The sequence below is a fragment of the Danio rerio genome, chromosome 13, assembly GCF_052040795.2.
Source record: "Danio rerio strain M-AB ecotype USA chromosome 13, GRCz13ab, whole genome shotgun sequence".
NCBI classification, from domain to species: Eukaryota; Metazoa; Chordata; class Actinopteri; order Cypriniformes; family Danionidae; genus Danio; species Danio rerio.
The window spans coordinates 13,935,562-13,960,578 of record NC_141033.1 but is presented as its reverse complement, the minus strand read 5'-3'; the positions used below and the strand labels follow the sequence as shown (position 1 = coordinate 13,960,578).

Genomic DNA, 25,017 nt, shown 5'->3' with positions numbered 1-25,017 from the left:
CTTGTCAGACATTGCTGAGATTTTTATTTCAGTATGTTGATGCACTTACAACAAGCTATATGCACAGCTAGTGTTTTCCAGCCAATGATAAACTTCCGGTGAACTTCCGGTGAAAGCTTTATGTGACTATTTTCAATTTCATACGGCTACTTTTACAGAATCGATGCTGTAATGTAATTCAAATATAACCAGTTATATATACTTAAGCATTCATTTAGCTAAAGCGCAAGAAGAGACGAAAAAACGTTTAAACGCAGGCGCCGTCATTAGTCGCAGGCCAATGCAGAAATTCCATTGAAAATACTGAGTTGAAATAAATTTCCTTATTTTAAAAGACATGAAGCTAAAAAATATAGTCCAATGCAGTGCTTCTTGTTTGGTCTGATACCCACGTTTTATCGTATCTTAGCCAGACAGTGAAGATCGCTGTTTTTTAAGGAAATCAGACCTTTGGCGCTGTGATTTTGTATGGGATGACATTAAGCGGAAGCCCTGAGGCTGGCTGACCAGCCTATACCCCACTGAAATATAATATTGAGTAGGGGTGGGGCTTTCTTGCTGCACGTCATGCCCTCATGGCATTATAACAGTAAGGGGGCTGGGTTAAGAATGTTGTGGCTGAACCCGGCAAATTGACGTCAACGGAGAAGGGCTGCGACCCCAGACATCAAATTAAATTGTCTAATTTTGATTAAAGATTACCGAAACAAACATTTTTATTCTGTGAATTTACTTGGACCAATTAATTGTTTACCTAAAAAATATTAATGTGTGCTAGGAAAATAAAAATTGTACATTTTATATCACACAGTATATTATGTAACTAATAAACCAGGGAAGTAGTGATAACTATTTGTATTTTTTAACTACTTTTTTACCATTCACCTGCAGTGTCTTGCCTTAAGCAACAAGCAGTCTGAGCATGTGTGTGTGTCCTCTGTCCAACAGAGGTGACAGGTGTGAGTTGTTCAGCATGACCACCAAAAACTATATGTGTGTGTGTGTGTTTGTGTGTGTGTGTGTGTGTGTGTGTGTGTGTGTGTGTTTGTGTGTGTGTGTGTGTGTGTGTGTGTGTGTGTGTGTGTGTGTGTGCCCGTGTGTGTGTGTGCCCGTGTGTGTGTGCTGTTTAGCAGGCAGGATGGATGTCTCTGGCACACAGTCACACTGTCTCATCAATAAGACATCACACACTCACACCGTGGACAGATGGATATCACCATGACAACACACTCAGCACCATCGAGAAACAGACAGGAAGAGGGAAAGAATGAAAAGGAGGGCAAAAGAGAGTGAAACGTATCAATGGAGCAATACATGGCAATATGAAGCCTGTTGAATTGGCAGGAGGACAAACAGCTGAGATAATTGTGTGCTTGGTGCATTTGTGAGGGAAGAAGCAGACCTCTCTTTCCACAGTACTTTTAAAAAGCATAAGTACAGTACAATGATGCATGTTGTGCAAGGCCATTAAGGCATGTGTGCTGAGGTAAATCTTTAGAAACACTGAATATGGACAGGATGTTGAATCTTTTAAACATATTACATATTTTATTGCTCATATAAACAAACAAACAAATAAACGAAAAAGTTGCGATATATTTCTGATGATTACATGCCAGGGGACCAGATTCACATATATTCATCATCACAACTTGTGGTTATGAGAGCGATAAGATATTTTAATACAGTTCAGTTCAAACAGCCAGTTTAATCATTCGCTAATACTAACTATAAAATGTGGTAACACTTCATAATAGCTACAAACTATGAATCTTTTATGAAGCATTAACAAATAGTTGATAGTTATATGTTAAGCATTAACTTTATATTAATAGATGTTAGTAAGCAATATATAAATGTTACATTAAGCAGTTCATGAAAGTTTGTAAATACAGTAACAAATGCTTTATTCCTGACATAAAAGCACATGTTTAATTGCTTTTCATGCTTTGTTAATAATCCATTTTTCATTACTAAATTAAGTATGGGTGGCACGGTGGCTCAGTGGTTAGCACTGTTGCCTCCAACCCAGGATCAGTCTGATTACGTACCCCTATATACATTTCTGAAGAGAGCAAATCACATCCTAGGAGCTACAATTTACATTCCACGTTTCTGCAGTTTTTGCTAAGTCACCAGAGGCTGCTGTGTATGATTTTAGAGATCAAATTTCTCTCTCGAGTGCCATTTGTGCCTGCTGTTCTCATGTAAATCCACCAGAGGCTGCTGTCGACTGATTGACTTACTGACTGATCCACCCCCCTTCACTAAAACCAACCAATAGTGTTTAAAGAAGCACCAATTGATCCACCCACCCCCTTAGCTAAACCCAACCTCAGTATTTTAAAAAGAAATCCAGAAAAAGAAAAGCCCTCCAATTTTTACTGTTTTCAGATTTTACCACATTTTCACACTGATATTTACTTAATTATTTTATTTTTTGGCTTTTGTTTTGTCGTGCTTTCTGGAATCGTTCTTCACTGGACTTAAATCCCATTGTCATGGTCAACTCTGCTTTGGTAAAAGCGGAAAACCAGTTCATATGGAGATGAGCAGTTAGTTTCTGTGTGGAATTTGCGTGTTCTCTCTGTGTTTGCGTGGGTTTTATCCATGTGCTCTGGTTTCCCCCACAGTCCAAAGATTTACGCTATAAGTGAATTAAGCTTGAAAGGTTATAGAGTATGAGTGTGTGTGTGTGTGTGTGTGTGTGTGTGTGTGTGTGTGTGTGTGTGTGTGTGTGTGTGTGTGTGTGTGTGAATGAATGAGTGTCCATGGGTGTTTCCCAATACTTGGTTGCAGCTGGAAGGGCATCTGCTGCATAAAACATATGTTGAAATAGATGGTGGTTCATTCCGCTGTGGCGACCTCTGAAATAGAGACTAAAGGAAAATGAACAAATAACTGAATAAATCAAGTATTGTATTATTTACAGTCCAAACCAGTTATTTAAGAATAGTTGGATAGTTTTTTAAAGATCATAATACAGCATTTGTAGATGTTTTTATGAACTGCTTACTAACGTCAACGAGCATAGAATCACCAAAAAGCGACACTCAATAGAACATTCCATTGCAACAGCAGCGCCCAGCGATTTCGCCATTCTAGAGTGAAAGTGATTAGCCATCCATTGGGTCTTATAGCTGTCACGATGGCAAACAGCTGCTTTGTTTTTTATTGATTTATTTAAAAAGCGCATTAAAGCAGAAATACAACCTAAAAGATGCCAATAGAACACTTAAAATCAAAGACTATCAGATCAGAAGATTATCAGCACTTTTAATAGTTTATTTTAAAGACTTAATGTTTAATATTTTAACCATACTTGTTTTCTTGAAACAGTCACTTTTAGGTAAAATTACTTTAAATTACTTTAATTTAATAGGCATAATACATATTATTACTGACATATGATTTTCAAAATGGGATGTTGATAACAGATTAAAAGTACTTTTGTTGAAGTATTATAATAGCCCCTTTTTGAATAGGTGCTTTTTTAAAATACTGGTAAATTCGTTCTGGCTATTTTCCGGAAAGAGAAATTGTAACATTACCAGTAATTTGCCGGAATACTGCGCTGTGTGAATGCAGAAGGAAGACTCCCAAAAAGAGCGTGTGCACGTCCAGAACGTGCTGACGTGAGACGTCTGCTTAAGCCAATCAGAACAGTCAGACGCATTCATGTCCACACGGTTTATGAGAATAAAAGCCTTTGAATATTTTCCAAGACACATTTAGCTGCTAGAAGTTAGTCAAACAACATTTATATTTTCATCTTAATGCCAACGGTGTAAATAATTATTGATAAGATGCTTATGATAAGCCATTGTTTGTTTACCTTCAAACTTTGCGTGTGCCCGTGAAACAGCCCGTGAGCCCAAGCACACACACACATATCATGTACAGCTCGACATGCAAAAGTGTTTCTCTACATGTTTTCATCAGAGTTGTTCACAATACTGATTCATCCACAGAGTTTGTAATGTAGTCAAATGTTTACAAATACAATCCCAGCCATTTAGAGGTCATTTCTGGTTAATCATGTCAGAATTTACCAGTATTTTGGAATGGGTGTGTAAATGGTCTTTTACAGAAAAATTCTGTATTGTCCCCGCCTGTGTAAACAGCGCTTTTTTTAATGTTAATGTTTTTTAATGTTTTTTAACTTTAACCAGTGTTGTAAGTTTAAAAAAAGACTAATAACGGTTTTACTTAAAAAGCTACTTTCTCCAAATTTATATATATATATATATATATATATATATATATATATATATATATATATATATATATATATATATATACTGTATATATATATATATATATATATATACTGTATATATATATATATATATATATATATATATACTGTATATATATATATATATATATATATATATATATATATATATATATATATATATATATATTCACAATTTTTAATGATGTCATTAAAAATCATGGAGGCCATACAAACTACCAGGTAATGTAGTTTTTGCTGTAGTTTTTGTTGCGTATACTCATTTTTGCTTCACCCTAATTTAAGTAAAACAGAACAAAAAAAAGTAATTAAGTTATTTTGTTAACCTTACTTTTATGTTATATGTAAACCAAAAAATTTAGATATATCAGGTTTATTAAACTTAGACTTATCAACATTTTGAAAAATGTCTGTTTTCATTGAGAAATTCTTTTAAAATCTTTTAAAATTTTACTTTTCAAAGGGGATGTATTTATTTTAACTCATATTTAACAGAATATTTTAATTCATTCTGTCTAGTGTTGGTTATCCATGCTGTTTTCCTATTGGAATATTTATTCCAAAATGGCGGCCACATGACACTATCGACATCTAGTGGCGGTTTCTCAAATGGCAACAGAGTGTTGCCTCTTGTTGGATATGCTCTTTTGCTAAAGTCTAATGTAGAGTTAATGCTTAACAAAAATGAATTCACTATTAGCTAATGCTTAATGAACGATTCACAGTGTGTAATAAATTATTACCAAAAAGGTTACTTTATTGTTTATTGAAATAAAATAATAAATTTAAAAATAAACTTACTTAAATTTAGCCAGTCACCAAAGCAGCGTTGTTAGTTTTAAGCTAGTACTTGGTGTAGTAAAAAAAAGAAAAACACAACACGTAAAATTTATAATATAATATAATATAATATAATATAATATAATATGATATGATATGATATGATATGATATGATATGATATAATATAATATAATATAATATAATATAATATAATATAATATAATATAATATAATATAATATAATACATGCATTAACATTCAGGCAATCATCTATTCTAGGCCAACCCCACCTCACCCTTTCTGATAACAGCCAGAGGCCTGGACATCAGGATGGAATGAGATGCTTTTATTCACACACACACTAAAGTGTTTTCCTTGAGATATTAAAAAGTCTGTTCGCTCCTGTGTGTATATGTGTGTGTGTGTATGCTAGATAAATATTAAGCAGAAAAAGACATCAGAATGACAGTGGACTTTTTTTCAATCACAACAGCGGAATCCATGCACAGCCAATCAGCCGAGCGGCAATGAGGCGGGAATGAGAAGGAGAGAGAGGAGATGATACAGCCCAATTTTAAGCTCCACCACAGAGAGGGATGGGGGACCGCTCGGCATTCAGCAACGACTCTTTTTAAAAAACAACGCCAAATCTTGTCATTTCAAATGTGTGGATACCGATTCCAAATTGGATTGTGTCACTGCATCAACTGGAAAATGCAGAAAATTGATGGATCGGAATAAGAAAACAGGCACTCGCGTGTCTGTCGGACTAATGGTACGTGTCAATCACATCCAGTGGAAACATCAGGGAGAAACACACATGAATGTGGGTAATATCCCACACATCTGATCATATCGCTCTTACCGTTGTCATAGAAAATGAAATTCGCCGACCTGTCTGTGCGAGAGAAGCGAAGACACACAGACACACAGAGAGACACACACAGAAACAGAGTTCAGCTTGGAGAGGAAAGAGTTACAGTTGGGCTGAGCACAGAAACACATGTTGTGAACCCTAAAAGCAAGCAGAAAGAGTGAGACACAAATTCAGAAGCCCACCATCCACCCACACAGACGCACCGAAACCTCCCTCTCGCACTAATTGGGGCTGGGTTGTCAGGCAGATGCTCAGGTCTCTTTACTCTGATGAAATATGATTTTTCCCCATCGTTCCATGTGCCTGAATGAGATCTTTATTTCCATTTTCTTCTAATTTGATCCCCAGACTGATAAAGTTTGCTTTGCGTGTGCGTTCGCATGTGTGTTGACCACCCACAGTGCGTGCGCACAATCAATGCACTCACAATTAGATCTCATTCATGGATTCTGAAAATACATTATCATATTCATGACATTCACATTTCATAATCCAATCACACATGGGTTCATTTGCATGTTCCCAGGCTCATATCATTAATGTGATTCTCGCTCACATGTGAGCTATGTATCCTAGCAACAGAGACAAGGGAGAACGTATCATCTCTGGACTTGAAAAAAAAATTTGAAAATTGACTAACGATAATTCACATCTCACCAATCACATAGTCTGACAGTGTCCGGGTGCAGATTAGGGGCAGTGTTGGGTTGGACCACTGTTGTGGTACAGTAAAGTCAGGGACTGGGCTTAATTGGTGCCCGGGATACCGAATGATATTCTGTGTGTATTCAGTGCGAATTTGGCAAAGATGATAAGAACACAGAGATTACTGGTGAGCCGGAAACGATCAATACGATCCAGAAAAAGCGTGCTTGTCAGCTTGAGGAAATCTCTGAGGGAAATGACACATTTGTGCAGCCTGAGGGGATTTACATGCTGTGGGATTCTATATGTTGTGGTCATGAATATTTCATTTATTGTAGTGGATTTTATTCATTTATTCCTTTCTAGGTGAATTTGTGAGTGTGTACAAGTTGAATCATCAGGAGTGTCAAGTGGTGAAACCAATGATCCTCAATTATGACATACAACCTACAATACAAGTTTAGGAATATAAGTCATGTTTTATTAAAGAGATAACTCACACAAAAACAAAAATTACATTATAATTGCATCACAGTTTATTCTGCCTCATGTGGTTTTAAACTCTTCATCTTTTGTTGAACATAAAATAAGTTATTTTGAAGAATGCTGGATGATGCTATACAATGATTTCCATAGTAGGAAGAATATTACCAGTGCTGTAGTAAAGTTACTTTAAAAACTAATAGGTTACAAATTACTGACTACTACTGGAAAATTGTAATCTGATTACATTAATAATTATTTAAATTAAAAGGTAATCAGATTATTACTTACTTTACTTTGAAGTTAAATTTAAAACAATAAAATAAACTGCAGCTCTTACAGTAATGTAATATTCACTGAGAAACAATACAATGGGTTGACCACAGCAGCTTGACTTATTCAAAAGACTAAAAAATTTCACCCAAAACTTAAAATTCTCTCATCATTCACTAGTTCCAAACCTGTTTTTTTTTTTTTTTTTTAACGATCCTGTACAAAAGTCCAATTTAGCCTGTTTAGTCTTTGTAGGACCGGCATGTTTTTTGGCGCTGGTGTCCTCCTTGGTGACAAATATTGTTATTGAATGCTTTTTGTTCAAGTGCTCGAACAAGTTGTTGGTCGATTTAAAAGCAGTGGAAAGTTCTTTAGAGAGTGGACATAGGCTAAACTTCACAGCAATATTTCAAATAAAATTAAAGTAATGTCTGTATTTCCTCTTGAAGAAACAGTCGCTTTTGTCAGCAGTTATTTCAGCCTGCATTCTCCAGCAATTTAAAAATGTTTGCTTATTAATTGACATTGTAGCGAAAAATGTGATTTTCTGAACAAGTAAAACATAATGTCTTATTTTAAGACATAATATGCCAAAATTAAGTAAATTTTTCCCTTAAAACAAGCAAAATAATCTGCCAGTGGGGTAAGCAAAATAATTGTATGTTAAAAGGAAAACAAGATTATTTTGCTTTCCCCACAGGCAGATTATTTTGCTTGTTTTAAGGAAAAACTCACTTAAGATTGGCATATTTTTTTTTAAAATAAGACAGAATGTTTTGCTTGTCTAGAAAATGCTTCTCGATTTAAGAATTTTTAGATATTTGTACAAGAAACAAGACCAAAAATCTAAATAAGAAAAATGTAAAATGCAATTTATTACATTACAGCATTTCCCAGAAATGTAATTAGAATAGCGTAAAGTGTTACGGTGGAACACGTTACACCCAACTCTGAATATTACTATGGAAGTCAACGGGAGCCAGCTACCAGCATTCTTCAACATATCTTCTTTTTATGTTTAACAGAAGAAAGAAACTCAAATAGCTTTTGTGAAGGGTGAGTAAATGATGACAGAATTGTCATTTTTGGGTGAACCATCTCTTTAATCATCTGAAACATGCTGTGACTTATATTCCAAAGTGAAATCTACAGTCCAATTAGCATCAAGCACTCAGAATGTGCAATGTGCACAAATCATTACTGGTGCTGAATGATGGAGTCATGTGAAGCCATGTGTGTAGTTTCAGTTTGCTCCAAGTAATTAATTTAGGCCTGATGCTCATAATAAATCTATAATGTGAATTGAACTATAATTTCTTTTTGTTTCATACATATATAGACGTTTTCATAGCATTGTTTTTGTATCAAAAAATACTTTAGTAATTTATTGTAAGTACTATAATGTTTTTGAAACATTGTAGTACAGTTGTTAAATTAATCTGTTATGGTAATTCTGTAATAGACAGTACAATATGCCGTAACACTTTATAATAATTACACATTATGAACCAATTATTAAGCATTAGCATATAGTGAATGTATTATTTGTTGAGCATTAACTCTACATAAAAAAGCGTTAGTAAGCAGTTTATAAATGCAGCTACAAATGCTCTTTGATAAGCACATGTGTAATGTGTATACTAATTGTGTTTTCATACTTTGTTAATGATTAATTCTTAATTGCTTAATTAAGTATAGCATTATTTACAAACCAGTTATTTAAACAAGTTGGTGGCATTTTAAGATCATTCAGAATGCATAGGTAAATGATTAATAAACTATTCAAATTAACATTTATATATTTTATTATTCAGGCATATGTGAATAGTTAATTTGTTTGTTAATAAATGCTTTATTAACCTAACTTCTTCCAGTTTTGTGACCTAATCTAGTGAGGATTATTTATGCTTTGTAAATCCCTTATAAATGACAATTAAAGGCTCAGTTCTAAACAGGAAAAAGAACAAAAAACAACTTTATTCATTTCTATTTATTTTAAGATACACAAATGAAACTGTATCAAATGAAAAATAAATCTTTGCAATCTTAACCAAAATAAAATTATTGTGCAGTTTAAACTTCACTTAATAACATTGATATGTTGCATCATATTATGTTGTTAATTTATTATATTGTTGTTGTTTTTTTATCCAATTTTATGTTGTATTTTGACTGCAAAGATGCGTTGTTCACTTGATACTGAGCTTTTAATTGACATTTATAAGAGATTTTCAAAAAAGCATAAATAGTCCTCACTTTAGATTAGGTCAAAAACTACATGAAGTTGAGTTAATAAAGCATTTATTAACTTATATAGTCACCATCATTACAGTATATGCCTGAATAATAATATATATAAATTTTGATTTCAATAGTTTATTAATCATTCACTAATTCATTCTGAATGACCTTAAAAAACCCTAACTACTCTTAAATAGTAATGGTTTGTAAATAATGCAATACTTAATTTAGTAATAAAAATATCAATCACAATTTATAAAAGTACAATTATTAAGCACATTTAAATGTACTTATGAGTAAAGAATACAGCATTTGTAGGTGCAGTTATAGTTTAATGTATAGTTAATGCTTAACAAATAATGAATTCACAACATACTAATGTTTAATGAATGATTCATAGTGTGTAGTTATTATAAAGTGTTACCCAATTTGCTTTACTATAACACGGTTTAAAACTGTATTTACTATAAAATATAACAATATTTTATTTATATTTGGGTTAATGCTGTTAAATTTAAAGGATTTATTGTGGAAGGAGAGGGGTAAATTGTCATTTGCTACCAGGAAGCCTATTTAAAATGATTTCTGATTCGAATAACAAAACTTAACCCTGTTTACATCCAAAATTAAGATGCACTTTTGTCAGTCAGAACACAAATGGCCAATGCTGAATAGAGGTGTAAATGGTGTCTAAATGGTATTGAACTTGTCGTCTTCTATTGACCTCATTCAGATATAGTTGAAACAGCCTAATTCTGAAACATTACAAGATATGTCATCATTTATTCACCCTTCACTTGTTCAAAACCTGTTTAAGTGTCTGTCTTCTGTTGAACACAAATGAATATATTTTGAAGAATGTTAGTAGCTGGCACCCATTGAATTGCATGATATATTTTTTTCTTTAGACCCTTGGAAGTCAATGGGTGTCAGCAACCAGCATTCTTCAAATGATCTTCTGTGTTCAACAGAATAAAGAAACCCAAAAAGGTTTAAAACCACACGAGAGAATAAATGAGTTCATTTTCATTTTTGGGGGAACAATCCCCTTTAAAGTGCCCATTAAAAGAAAGTTAGTTTGAAAAAATTTAGTTTGAAGGTTTGAAAAATAAGAATCATAAAACAAACCCACTGTGTTTTGAGAATTTTGTGTATCTGTATTGTTTCCTTTTGCATTATGTGTAAATTGCTTTTTTTTCCCCACAATATTAAATCAAAAAGCAAATACATATGCTTTCCCATCAATCCTCCCCTCTCAAAAATCAACAAAGTGGTTGGAAGTGGACAAAAGTTATTAATTTAAACAAGTGTTAATGACGGCTGGCCATTGGGCAGTGCCGGTGAGAGTCTATTGCTTTGGTCTCTCATCACGCTCACATCAGAGGGTGTTTGAGAGAAAAAGATCAAAGAGAGCACTCTGATTGGCTGTTCAGCTGCGAATCAGAGCACAACAACAAAACTGAAGTGACGGAACTAGGTAAAGGATGCATGTCAAGAGGGAACACAAAGAAGCCAGCTATTATTTTGTTGCATTTATAAAATATTTGCAAAAAATATATATTATCAGCTTATCAGACATATTTGTAAGAGCAAATCCTTTTGTGATGATCAACAAATTACTGTTCAAATAATATGTATATGCTGCTTTGTTTATCATTTGTATGTGTTCAGTACTATGTATAGATTGTCATTTCAGTTGGCTGTGGTTCGTTCTAGATTGTTCCCACACAGCTTGTTTGACCAAACCCAACCAAAAATAGGTGACAACAGTTAGTTTTAGTCACCGCTTATTCTTTGACATCAGCTTTGTTTGTCCCGGGCCTTATTAGTGCCACATCTACTTTTAATCCAATCGATCAAAATGCTTTTTAATATCAGGTGTAAATTATCATCAGGTATGACTTCAGGAAATACAATGTAAAAAAATCCCTTCACTTCTGTCACTCTGAAGTGTTTCTAGCAGAAAGTATTATTCAGCGGCTTAATTTCAAACGTGACTGTAAATTTAGGGGTTTCTACCATACATAAATGAAGAGATGAGCCACATGAGCTTTCATCTTGCCAAAAACAGTCTCACAGTCACTTTAATCATTAAAAACTGCATAATTTAAAACAGGTTTCTAATCTGAATCTCTGGTGGTGTGGCATCAGCTCTAGCCGATAGTATGCAGAAGTTTCCTGAAAACTGTCAGTCTTCCCAAGAGAGCACTGTAAACGATTTCTGTTGTTTTCACAGTATTATACTGCATTTCTCAACAGTTTTTTACTGTATAAGCTGTGCACAGTGTGTTACTGTATATATTGTTGTTTTCACAGTATAAAAATGTATTTTTAACTTTTCTATACTGTAAACATGGTTAACAGTATGTTACTGTAGATTTTATAATGAATTTTGGGGAAAAATCCGTTACTGTGCATCTAAATACAGTACTGCAAATGACCAAGAACAACTCCACACACACTATATATTATGATTATTATGTTTATTTATTTTTAGACAAATTATTTTGTGAAGTAAATAACCTAACCAGTTTCTTCAGACTGTTCAGTGCATTAAACTGTCCCCTGGTTTTCCATTTTTAGGTGCACTTTATAAGGCAACATAGAAATATTAAATAATATTTAATAAACAGAACTTTGTGCTAAACCAAAACGTAAATTGGAACAAAAATAAATTGATTCACGTAACCAAAGACTGTTAAACAAACAAAATGATTTCAAAGTCAGCTTAAATGTCAGAGTGACCAACCTGCTTTAGACGGATTCAAGAATATTGGGCGCCCATATTGGCCACCGTAGAGGTCACATATCTCCGCATTTTCAAAACAACATTTTAAAATACGCACTATCTTAATAAATAAACCACAGAATTCAGTTTAAAACAACTACATTCTCGCATGAAAAACGGTTAAAACTTTATTTCATAACACATTTATTATAGTCATCGAAGACAGGGCATGTCTCAATAATGTCTAGGCCGATTAAAGCATGAGGTTTGCCGGATACATGAGTGATGGAGCGCCGTCAACCCCTGGAGGTCAGAATCTCCCCTATCGGCAAAGCACACTTAAAATTAGACATGATATCTAAAAACAAACCACAGATTTGAGTTTGGAAGAACTACATTCTCGCATGAAAAACTGTTAAAACTTCATTTGGTGACATATTAAACGCAATATTTATGATATGATCTGGCTTTTCTCATCCGCCATTATATTTGCTTGTTGGTGTGAAATGAACCCTGGGAGAAAAAAATATTAATTCTCAAAACACTTCAAGCGAACATTATTCTTATTGTTAAAGTCAGATATATGTAATATTTTCGCTGGTAAAGTGAGAAGAAAAAAACAATATTACTATTTTATCAATACCATGTTTGCATTGGTTCGGTTCAGCACACAAACGACACCGAATCGGATTGAACCGTTTGCTCGGGAATTATTTTATCACACGTGTTCACAAGCACATTCAGCAATATGTGTATAAATGTGTGTGGCCGAGCAGTATAACGAAATAGTAATGATTCATTGTTGTGTCTTACAATAATATACAAAAAGGAATCGGTTTTAGGCGGACTCGACTCTTTACTGTTCTAAGGAGCCGATTCATAAAGCCGAGCCGACTCGATTCGACCTTCACCAGGCAAGCAACGGCTCTTCTAATTTGAAATCCACCTGTCGCCTTTTCTTCCAGTGAATTCATCCTCGGTAAGTGTTTAAAAGTCCAATTCTGTTCGTTAAAGGATTGTTTTGTGTATATTTCCGTGTAGTGTGTGTGTAATTTAAAATAATTAACCAAGTTACTTTAGTTGTACTGTAAGTTAGGTACTTATGTCACGTTATTCGACGCCAGACCGTGTTTGTAGTGTTTGCGAGGTATTAGATAAGGTAACTTAATTACAGTGAGTTTATCTTGAGTGAGTTTTTGACCATAGTAACGTTAAGTTACCTGAAAAAAAAACGTAACTTTTACTTGGGGTTAACTGCATTAATGAATTCTCTATTTCAGCACAACACTGAGATGAAGGCAAAGTCACCATGAAAAGTTAAACGTTTAACGTTAAGGTAAGCTCTGGTCTTCATGTGGTCATTATGACCAAGTTATCATTATGGTTAGATTTGTAAACTGTAAGTTAGTTATTCACACTAAACTCACAATGAAACAAGTCTAAACTGTTTTATTAAATTGAGCTGATAATAAAATTCAGTTGATGTCTTTTAAGCTAACGTTAATATTAACATAATTCATATTAATTGTCTATTTCTCACTGGTTAATGAGCTTATTGTATAACGTTATTGTGTCATTAATTGTACATTTTATTTTTGGTGTTCAGGTGTAGGGAATGATTTGTATACAAATTTATTTGAACCCCATACAGATTTGTATGGTTGTACCATAGATTTAGATTATTAAATGTTAAGTCTTATTTTACTCTTATTATATTTATCTTTTTTGCAACTACAGCAATTGATGCTGAAAAACTGATGCTACCAATCTCTCCTCACTTGATTATTCAAGGTAATGTTGATGTCTTCCTCATTTTGATTAGATTTTGAAATGTCAAGTTGTTCACAGATTTGTTGTGAGGAGTTTCATGTACAACCTCTTTTGCTTCTTCCAGAAGCGACGCAGTGGCACAGTAGGTAGTGCTGTCACCTCACAGCAAGAAGGTTGCTGGTTCGAGCCTCGGCTGGGTCAGTTGGCTGAATACAATGGCATAATGATTCTGCTTGCTCACAGGAGGTACTTGATTTAGTTTTCCTCAAGCGATACATCAGTTTTTATGAGTAATGCGTGACACTTGAATTGAAGGGACAGTTCACCCAAAAATGAAAATAATGGCATCTTTGGCATCCTCCACTTGTTTCAAAATAGTTAGATTATTTTTTTGTTCCATTGAACACAAACTCATATTTTTTTTAAAGAAATTTGGTTCAAATATGGATGTCCATAGTTTCTGGTTTCTAACATTCTTCAAAATATCTGCTTTAGAGTTTAACAGAAATTTTATTGGATTTAAAACACATGGAGTAATGGTGGCAGAAAAGTAAACTATCCTTTTAAATATTTTATTCTGAGACTTATTTAAATGTGTCTTGTCTTTTGCCATATTGTCTTTCTAGCTCAGATTGTGATGGACCTGGAATGTGACACCAGTTACTCTTAAGTCAAGAACCAAATAAAGCACAGATGTGGAGGGATCTGCAACTAAACTAACTGAAGGAAAGGAACCTTTAGGTAAAAACACCTGCTTTATTTAGATCTGAAGTATTTTATTTGGCATAGACTATTCTTTTTTTATTCTTATTCTAATTTTATGTTATGTATACTGAATATAAGTCATTTAAATTTCACAAATGATTGAATATAAAATATCTAGATGTCTTATTTTTTATTGTCTTAAACATTGGTGCTCAACCCTGTTCCTGGAGATCGACCTTTCTGCAGAGTTTACCTCAAACCCTGATCAAACGCAACTAAACAAACTAAATAGTATCTGAAGGAGCACTTGGTAAATAAAGACAGGTGTTCTTGATCAAGGTTGCAGGTAAGCTCTGCGGAAAGGTAGATCTCCAGGAACAGGGTTGAGCACCCCTGATCTAAATGCTCAAAAATGCTGTTTCAGAGGTGAGGTTGGATGTAGTTCAGAAATAAATTCATTAGGATCAATGCTTAAAGTAAATGTTTACTTCTCTCTGTAGACCAAACATGCTTAGTATCCCACACATTTTAATGAATTATTTATTTTGGTTACTTTTACATCTATATATGGGTAAGCAAGTATTTAATAAATAAAATTATTTTAAACCACTTAACTAAATGACTCTATTACCCTAGCTTCTGGGAAAAAAAACATGTAAAATAACAGATTTTTAATTTTTTTACAGTGTGGGTGAACATACTACCTTGATGTCCAACAAAGACTGCACAAGAGCTCATTTGATGGCACATATTCTGTCCTGTCTACATCTCTGACAACCTGGCAGTGCTTCGACATCAGTGAGTAATAAATCTTCATATTATCATGCATTCAGGATTTCTGTAAGCCTATCTTTAATTTTAGTTTGTAATTAGCAGTGACTGTTTAAAAATTTGGTATTTAAATTATTCTTAACGTTTTACTGATGCTGTGCACAGTAACGTTATGATGATTTAATTTGAGGAAATGTCACTGGAGAGGTGTAATAATATTTATTTTTCTCACTGACATGCCATCACTGCATATTGAAATACAGTAATACTAATTGACCGCAAAATACTATCACAAACATTTCATGAAGTAGACTGCTTGACTACTCTTCATTTCTTTGCTCAACTTTAACACATTTGATCGTGTTGCTGTGCCTTTCGGCAGATTTTGCCAAAAATGAATGCTTAGTGATTACTTTGTTTAATGCGAACCAAATGTCAGTAACTTATCATTAGTATTATTTTTTTTTTAAATCACCCACGGCTTTCATGTTCTCTAATGTAATCTTGTCTGTAAGTTAGAAGTAGATTTTCACATGTTAAAAGCCTAAAAGTACTTGATTAACATTAGTCACGTTAAATTAGATTATTTTATTTATTTATTTATTTTTAATATGTAGCCTCTTAAGGTCAGAATTAACTGTGTTCACCCCTCTTAAATTCATGGAAGCGCTAGTGTGGTCATGTAATCAGATATTCAAGCTATACAGAGTCAGACATTAAGTTAAGATGAGACTTTATTTTTTACATACCTGTGTGGACACTTGACTAGTGTTGACTTGACTGATCTTTTCCCCATTAACGTTAGTGTAATTGTAAATAGACAACAATCTGTATTTTGTCAACAAAAACGATAAAAAACAGTGTTTTATAAATATAAAACAGCAGTGCGGTGTTTGGTTTCTGAATGAATGAAATAATTTGAGGCATGATTAGTTTTTACTCCAGTGATTAATTTTGCTTGTCGTTTTTGCAGGATCACCAGAAGTGCTCCTGCCCTTTTTCACTGTCCGTTTTCCACAACATCATTTGGCCTTCATCATTTCGTGTCTTGTAGCAGTATTTTCATCTGTTTTTAAAATTGTAATACTTTTTGATGCATTAATTGTTGACTGGTTTTACTGATCAATTTTTCATTAGTGTTCTGTTGCTGTGTTATATTGAATAATTGCTACTGTTTCAGTAGGGTTTACACAATAAACTTTTATTGTGAAGTTAAAGTTTCAGTTTCTTTATTTTTCTTGTATTTCTTGAACAGTTAAAATAACATTTGTGCAATTTTTGAACTTTTTTGCTCATTATAAAGTAGCACTGTTAAATACAATAAAATAACATTTAATAACTGTAAAATACTATACAGTAATAATGAAAGTAACGTTAAAATACCGTAGTTCTGCATGGTAAAAATGTACAGTAAAATACTGTTTTCAGTTTTGCAGTATGTGTATTACTACTGTAATTGGTGTTACAGTATAAAAAGAAAACAGTAAAATGATGTATTACATTTTACAGTAAATCTAATACTAAAGTAATTAGTATTACAGTAATGTTACTGTTTTATGAAATACAGCAGCTACTGGATAATTGTTGCCAGTAACTTACTGTTAATTTAACAAGAAATCGTTTACAGTGAGGAGTTACAGAGAGAGGCTGAGCTCACAAAGCAGGGAAACTTGGGGAACATTTTTAGAAAATGCTGGATTGCCAGAGGCCAGTGAATAAAACGACCCAGCAGAGTAAGATCTAACCTACAGGAACCAATATGTGCAATATTTGTGAGACCACCCTCACATTCAACACCTTCCCTTGCATCATAACAATTTCATCAGTTTTAATGAATCGAAATTGGCTTGACCAAACTAAACAAGTTTTAGAAAAGAACAGATTTTAATAGTATTAGCTGACTTTGGGCATGGTGAATTAAACAACACACTATCAACATGTTTCACATGTGCCTTGTGGCAAGGAAATGAAAAAATATATATGGGTATGCTGTAAAAATAATTTTTGCGGGAAAAATAGAAAATAGGGTATTTTGATGATCCCTTTTACACAGTTTGTTGATTTTAAGTTACACTGCAACTACATGCCAACTAATTCTCATTAAAGTGCAAGTAGACTGTAAGGTTGGGCTAAGGGTTACCGTTAGTGTAAGTTGACATTAACTTGCAAACTTTCTTATATTCAGGAGAATGTCTGTTGGTGGAGCAGTGTCACCAGACAGTCTACTAGAACTCTAATGAGAATTAGATGTCATTTATTCTCCTTCGGCTTAGTTTCTTATTTTTCAGGGGTTGCCACAGCGAAAGAACCACCAACTATTCCAGCATATGTTTTACACAGCGGATGCCCTTCCAGGTGCAACCCATTACTGAGAAATACACTCATAAATCCATACACTCTAACGTTCACATTTACACACACACACACACACACACACACACACACTAACACATACACGCACGCACACACACACACACACACACACACACACACACACACACACACACACACACACACACACACACACACACACTCATACACTACAGAAAATTGTGTTTATCCAATTCACTTACACCACGTCTTTAGGATTGTGGGGGAAACCGGAGCACCCGGAAGAAACCCACGTGAACATGAGGAGAACATGCAAACTACACACAGAAATGCCAGCATGGCCCAGCCGGGACTTGACCAGCGAACAGTATCTTGCTGTGAGGCAACAGTGCTAGTACTGAGCCACCGTGCCACCTACATGACATTTAGTCGCAATGCAACATAGTCAACAAAATGGTTAAAAAGGACCATCAAAACAAAGTGCTTTCAAAAATATTAACAATAGCTGTTTTTCAATTTGCTCTCAGGAGCAAAAATCTGCCTTTAAACCTTTAAGAATAAAGATTTGACATTTACATCACATAATTGTTTGGTCACATTACAGAATATCCAATTGCAATTACAAACAATGTTTGTTCAAAAATCAGCTCAAAATATCAGTCATGCTGGATATTGTCAAACTGGAAGGACAATACTAAAATACCACAATTTTTGGTCAGATTTTCCATTCAGTTTCTGTTTTATTTTATTATTATGATTATTTTCAGATAATTGTCAGATTGAATACTGGCCAAAGTATGGTTTTAAAATGAAGGAATTTCCATATGGATTTTTATATATGTTTATAATTATGCACTGCATTTTATGATGAAGAAAATATACACTGAATGTTTAAAGTTATAGAAATGTATTATTACCTATTTATTTATTTACAGTAAAGCATTAACTTGTCCAAGTGTTGAACTATTCGCTTGAAAACTTGAACAATTTGCAAGAATTCTAATTTAGATGCTCAGTCTGGCATCTAAAGTATTTACTCATTTCTAATAATTTATTTACTCAATTTAACATCTAGATTAAACATTTTATACTTATTTATTGGTCATTATTTTGGGTCTTTACACCCAAAAGTATATTAAAAGTACAGTATTAGCTGACATTGTGCATCATACACCAAACAACCAACTTTCACTATGCTTCACATGTGCCTTGTGGCACGGAAATGACAAATTATTGCTGGGCATCCAAGCAGTAACAATAATTACTGTGGGATTAAAATAAACAATAGGGTACACTTTATTTATATTTTTATTTAAATTTATTTTCAGCCATATTGAATACCAGCCAATGTATGGTTTTAAAATGAAGGAATTTCTATATGGATTTTTATATGTTTATAATCATGTACTGCATTTTATGATGAATAAAACATCTTAATTGAATGTAAAGTTTAATGGAAATGTATTATAATAATTTCTTTATTTACAGTGAAGCATTAACTTGTCCAAGTGTTGAACTATTCGCTTGAAAACTTGAACAATTTGCAAGAATTCTAATTTAGATTCCTTTCTCACTCTGGCATCTCAAGTGTTTACTCATTTCAAATCATTTATTTACTCAATGTAACATTTAAATTAAACATCTAATATTTATTTATATGTCATCATTTATTTAATCCTTTTAGATTCTTTTGCACTGAAGCTCTTTCAACACCCAGCATAACTTTTATGCTTCATCTCTATTTTCTTAACCGCTCTCATAGAGGCCTGTGTGTCCTCTGGGAACCTTTTGACAATTGCAGTGGCTCTAATGTGTGAACGACTGAACAGAAGACTGTTATTATCACCTGACTTCCCTTTATAGGGTTATTCAGAGGAAGTCCTCATCCTAGAAGAGTGAGTTTCAAAGCTTTAGGGTCAGCGGGGATGGAAATGGACTTAATTATTGTTGAAACCTTTTTTTCTTTCTGCCTCTTCACGACTCTCTCTGTTACTTATTTCGCAGGCCCCTTTTTTATGTAAAATCTGTATTATAATTCATAAAGCATTTTAAATTAAAATAACATTGGCTAACGTCAAACTGCTGTGCTTATATCCTTTGAGGTGTCAGTCAAATCAGGCCTCGGCGGTATTGAGCAACCTTTCATACGCTTTTCATGAAACGGCGCAAACAAACACACTCACCATTGACTTCCTGTGAACCAGCGTCTGTGAAGAGGGAGCTCATGATCTCCTCAAAGTTGCAGCCGGGCTCAGCGGTGTGAGGGTCCTGCGAGACGTGGCGGAGCATTGTCTTTAGCACGTCGTCCAGAGACGCCTCGTCTTCATGCAAGAGGATACTGGCCCGCTCCAGAAAGCCATCCAGATCTCTGTGAGCACGCACTTCTTCTTCGAAGTTCATCAGCTTGACGTACTGTGAGAATGACATATTTGTATATTTTTATGGTAATTTTACAATAAAGTTGTATAAGATAATGTTAGTCAATGTATTTGCTTACGTAAACAAACATTGATCAATACATTTATACCAGTATTTATACAGAATATTTGTTAACAACAGTTAATGAAAATAAAGTTCACAATATTATCATTAACTATGCGATATTATCTAATGTTAACATGATTGAATTTGAATTTTAACAATGGATCTGTAAATGCTGAACTGATTAATAAATGCTGCACACTTATTGTTCAATATAAGTTTGCGTTAGTGAATATATTAAGTTGCATTAATTAATAAAACCTTATTGTCAGGTGTGACCTTTTTTACAAATATATTTAAATCAATTAAATCAAATTCAATTCAATTCAAAGTTTATTTTTTATAGCGATTTTTGCAAAAATTATTATTGTGCATTACAGGTTAAAAAGTTAACGTTTATATTATATTGCATTGTATTATTCATTCGTTCATTCAATTTCTTTTAAGCTTGCTCCCTTTATTAATCTGGGGTCGCCACAGCGGAATCAACCACAAACATAAACTATGGACAATTTAGGCAACCCAATTCACCTCTACCGCATGTCTTTGGACTGAGGGGGAAACCGTAGAAGCCGGAGGAAACCTAACACAGAAACCCAAACTGTCCCAGCCGAGACTCGAACCAGCGACCTTCTTGCTGTGAGGTGACAGCATTACCTACTGCGCCACTACGTCACCTGTATTATATTATATTATATTATATTATATTATATTATATTATATTATATTATATTATATTATATTATATTATATTATATTATATTATGGGGCGACGCGGTGAGTAACGCTGCTGCCACATAGTAAGAAGGTCGCTAAATTGCAGCTTGAAGAGCATCGGCTGCATAAAACGTATGCTGGATAAGTTCGCAGTTCATTCCACGGTGGCGATCCCTGATTAATTAAAATCAGATTATAGGCACTAAACCCCCACAGTCCAAAGACATGCGGTACAGGTGAATTGGGTAGCCTAAATTGTCCGTAGTGTATGAGTGTGTGTGAATGAGTGTGTGTGGATGTTTCCCAGAGATGGATTGCAGCTGGAAGGGCATCCGCTGCATAAAAAAACATGCTGGATAAGTTGGCGGTTCATTCCTCTGTGACGACCCCGGATTAATAAAGGGACTAAGCCGAAAGAAAATGAATGAATGAATAAATGAATATATTATACTATATCTGCCATATTATAACAGTATGTAGAGTAATGAATCTAATAATATACAGTTGCAAATATAATATTATGGCCTTTTGAGTTTTGCGATGCACAATTACATCAAACAATTTCACTGTATAACTTGGAATGACAAAATTTGGCTGGTTTTGAATGAATAAATCAAAAGACGTGACAAACCTAATCTAATCATGATGTGAATCAGTGTGTATTAATATTTAATTGGATAATATTAAATATTAAGAGGCAGTTTGGATTATTACACGCTTACTGAAGCAGGTGTGCCATTTTTTCAATACATTTTTTGTTTTGTTTTGTAAAATATTTATGGTTTACATACAGTATATAACTCAAAAGAAAAAAACCCTCAAATGAACAATTTACTAAATTCAAGTTGTATTAATTGATATACTTTACATTATTTTACATATCAGAATAATATTACCAAAAAAAATGGAAACAAATTGTCTGAAATTTCAACGTCTTTCTGACCTTGGGAAAACTGATTAATGAAAGACATTGAAAATTGTTGACAGGGATCAGACACAGTATTTATGTAATATTGAAGACATAATGGGATACGGCATTTATTTTAAATAGACAAATGTATTTTTTATTTTATTAAAAATTGCTAGTGAATGATAACATAAACAGCCACAATAAGTCTAATAATACCTTAAGTGTGTTATTTCTAAAATAAAAAATTTCAAGAGTCTTTCCTTGTGAATAATGTTATAATTATATTTGAGAAACCGTTTTTTACAGTGTAGTAGGGCTGCTCGATTTTGGGAAAAATCATAATCACGATTATTTTAGTTATAATTTTAATCACGATTATTCAACACAAATATCAGCTGAAGTCAAAATTATTAGCGCTCCTGAGAATTTTTTTAAAAATAACTATTTCCCAAATTATGTTAAACAGAGCAAGGAATTTTAACAGTATTTCCTCTAATTTTTTTTTTCTTCTGGAGAAAGGATTATTTGTTTTATTTTAGCTAGAATAAAAGCAGGTTTAAATATTTTGAAACCCATTTTAAGGTCAATAGTATTAGCCCCCTTAAGCAATATATTTTTTGATTGTCTGCAGAAGAAACTACTGTTAAACAATGAGTTGCCTAATTACCCAAATTAAGCCTTTGAATTGCACTTTAATTTGAATGCTTGTATTTTGAAAAACATCTAGTAAAATATTATGTACTGTCATCATAGTAAAGATAAAAGAAATCAGTAATTAGACATGAGATATCAAAACTATTATGTTAAGAAATAAGTAAAAAAAAACTTTTTTCCATTAAGCAGAAATTGGGGAGGAAAAGGGTTGCTAATATTCAGGAGGGCTAATAATTCTGACTTCAACTGTACACATACAGTTATTTTCCACCCTGCAAAGGAAAGATAAATACAATAGAATAAAAATATTAAACAAACTGTGCTTTAAGCATCTTCACCCTAAGAAAAACACTTTAGCTACAAATATCCTTCAGTCAAGAGCAGTGAGGCATTTTCTTGTCGTTTGATTAATGATAAAATCAGGCGGCAGCATTTCGCGCTGTCACTTTAATGGTTTCTCTTTCACGTGTCTTTTGATTCTCGACTCGTTTGTTTATTACACAAATGAGGGTTAATATGAATAATCACTAATCATCATGTTTTGACACCTATTTGACCATTAAAGCGCTCACGTTAAGATGTCTGCGCTCCTCTGCTCGTCTCAGTGTGTGAATGAGACCGAATGCTGACCACGTGCTTATGTGTGTGAGCGTGGTGCACACACACATAAGCACGCGGTCTTTCGCGCTTTTGGTATATGATGTAATAATCGTTTTTCTCGATTAATGGTTTTTCATAATCGTTAGAAGCCAAAATCAAAATCGGATTTTCGATTAGTTGCACAGCCCTACAGTGTAGTAAATCTAATGTAAATTCAAGAATGTTTTAATATTGAGTAAAAACTGATGATCATGTTATCCAGTCACAAACATTGTTGAAAATCATCTTATGTGAAATATTTCTAAAACCAAAATTCTAAAACTTTAATGTTTAAATGCTAAATTAACCTTAGATTATTGGGCCCCAATGCATGAAGACTTATTTATTTAGTTATTGTGCAGACACAGGTGTGCCAATAATTCAGATGGATGCTATGCGTTTTATAATATCAGGTTGGCATGTGGAATGCAATGAAAAAAAATCTCACCCTTCGAGACGTGTTAAGCAGCACACAGCCATGGACATCAGTTTCTATAGGAAAGAGAGAACGGGAAGCCCGAGGGGTGAATACTGCATGCCAAAACAACAACAGCAACCATCATAAAGCAGAGTTTTTAAAAACAGCTAGTTTCAGAGAAAACACTCCCATATCATAAAAGTGCTTCAAAAAACACCAGCAGTGAACATAAAAGCCATCTGCATCTGAGAGAGCCCCTATTGTTATCTCAGCATCACAAATATCAGCTATGAAACGAGTCCCTGAAAGCACAATACAACATCGCACCCACAATACTGTTTATCAGTATCCAGCGAATGCATCATGAGCATCATCTAAACTCTGAAGGGACGGGATGTTCTCTTGTCCTTTATTTGCTTAATTCGCATTTGGCATTGTCCTCAGGTTTGCAGGTTCATCCTGAACCCCTCACGTGATGCCTGCATGCTAAGTCCTCTTCCATATAGAGATTATACAAAGCAGACAGCCTTTATCAAATAGCGATCCCTCAGTCCTGTGCGCGTGGCCCGCAAGAAGAAGTCCTGCCCCTGGAAAGAGATATTCAGGCAGGATTACCACGACCCGTGCCTGACTCCTCCACTGCCTTAGCTTCAAGATTAAACAGCCCCATTGGATGGGTTTTGGGATTAAAAGGGGAAAAACTGAGAATAAAAGCACCACTTTAAAAGCACAACTTTGGATTTTAATAAGAGGTAAGTCTATGTGTTAAACTAATAGGGTTACATAACCTCTCAAACCTTTTAACGGCTTATGTGAAACAGGTTCTTTCCTTCTCTCCACTTTCGCCACTTTTATATTTTGTCATCTGCACGTTTACACTATACATTTAATCATTACGTGAGGATGGGTCATCTTGCACTGTAATGTGGTGCAAGACTGAGGCGTCCAATTAAATCTCAGTGAGATGATGGGTATAAAACGGGAAACCACAGAATTAACATAAGATAAAAGACGGCATTAATTGAGCTCGAACGACACTAGTGCAAACCCTGATCCGAAGAGAATTCAGCAATTAGCCAGTTATCAAAACCACATCCAATCAAACCAGCATCAATGATTTGCCGGAGGCTGGTAATAGTCAGACATATGCTCACCCCCGTGGTCTTTAGAAATGAGGAGGCGAAAGCGCCTTGCGGTGTTTACTTTTTCAGTCTAATGTAAATTCATGTCCAATTCAAGCTATAGCATAATTGCAAATGCATATTGCATTTTGGGATAATCACAAGCAGAATCTGTAGTAATTTTGCCTACTGTAAAGAAACTATTTTTCGGAG

General features: G+C 34.0%; 1 protein-coding gene and 2 long non-coding RNA genes across 30 annotated transcripts in view; 2 read left to right on the top strand and 1 right to left on the bottom strand.

The window, feature by feature from the left end:
- The window catches only part of LOC147834145 (uncharacterized), a 762,525-nt gene that overhangs the window by 20,928 nt on the left and 716,580 nt on the right, over nucleotides 1-25,017 (top strand). The gene's annotated exons all lie outside the window — the stretch shown is intronic.
- The window catches only part of slc4a11 (solute carrier family 4 member 11), a 176,470-nt gene that overhangs the window by 82,264 nt on the left and 69,189 nt on the right, over nucleotides 1-25,017 (bottom strand). For 14 of the 28 annotated variants that reach the window (XR_015505175.1, XR_015505176.1, XR_015505179.1 and 11 more), the window contains 3 exons: nucleotides 23,714-23,757; nucleotides 20,048-20,276; nucleotides 5,906-5,938 (listed from right to left, as the gene is read on the bottom strand). Coding sequence is in view for 16 of the 28 variants with exons in the window: in XM_087278027.1 (XP_087134153.1) it covers nucleotides 5,906-5,938; nucleotides 20,048-20,276; nucleotides 23,714-23,757 (306 nt within the window). In the remaining 12 variants the exon portion in view is untranslated. The remainder of the gene's footprint in view (nucleotides 1-5,905; nucleotides 5,939-20,047; nucleotides 20,277-23,713; nucleotides 23,758-25,017) is intronic. The other 14 variants (XR_015505182.1, XR_015505183.1, XR_015505186.1 and 11 more) reach the window with 1 other exon arrangement.
- Nucleotides 12,557-25,017, top strand: part of LOC137487374 (uncharacterized) — a 105,699-nt gene continuing 93,238 nt past the window's right edge. The window contains exons 1-7 of the long non-coding RNA XR_015505793.1: nucleotides 12,557-13,266; nucleotides 13,568-13,623; nucleotides 14,025-14,078; nucleotides 14,182-14,303; nucleotides 14,684-14,798; nucleotides 15,449-15,560; nucleotides 16,507-17,166. This is a non-coding gene — a long non-coding RNA (uncharacterized LOC137487374). The remainder of the gene's footprint in view (nucleotides 13,267-13,567; nucleotides 13,624-14,024; nucleotides 14,079-14,181; nucleotides 14,304-14,683; nucleotides 14,799-15,448; nucleotides 15,561-16,506; nucleotides 17,167-25,017) is intronic.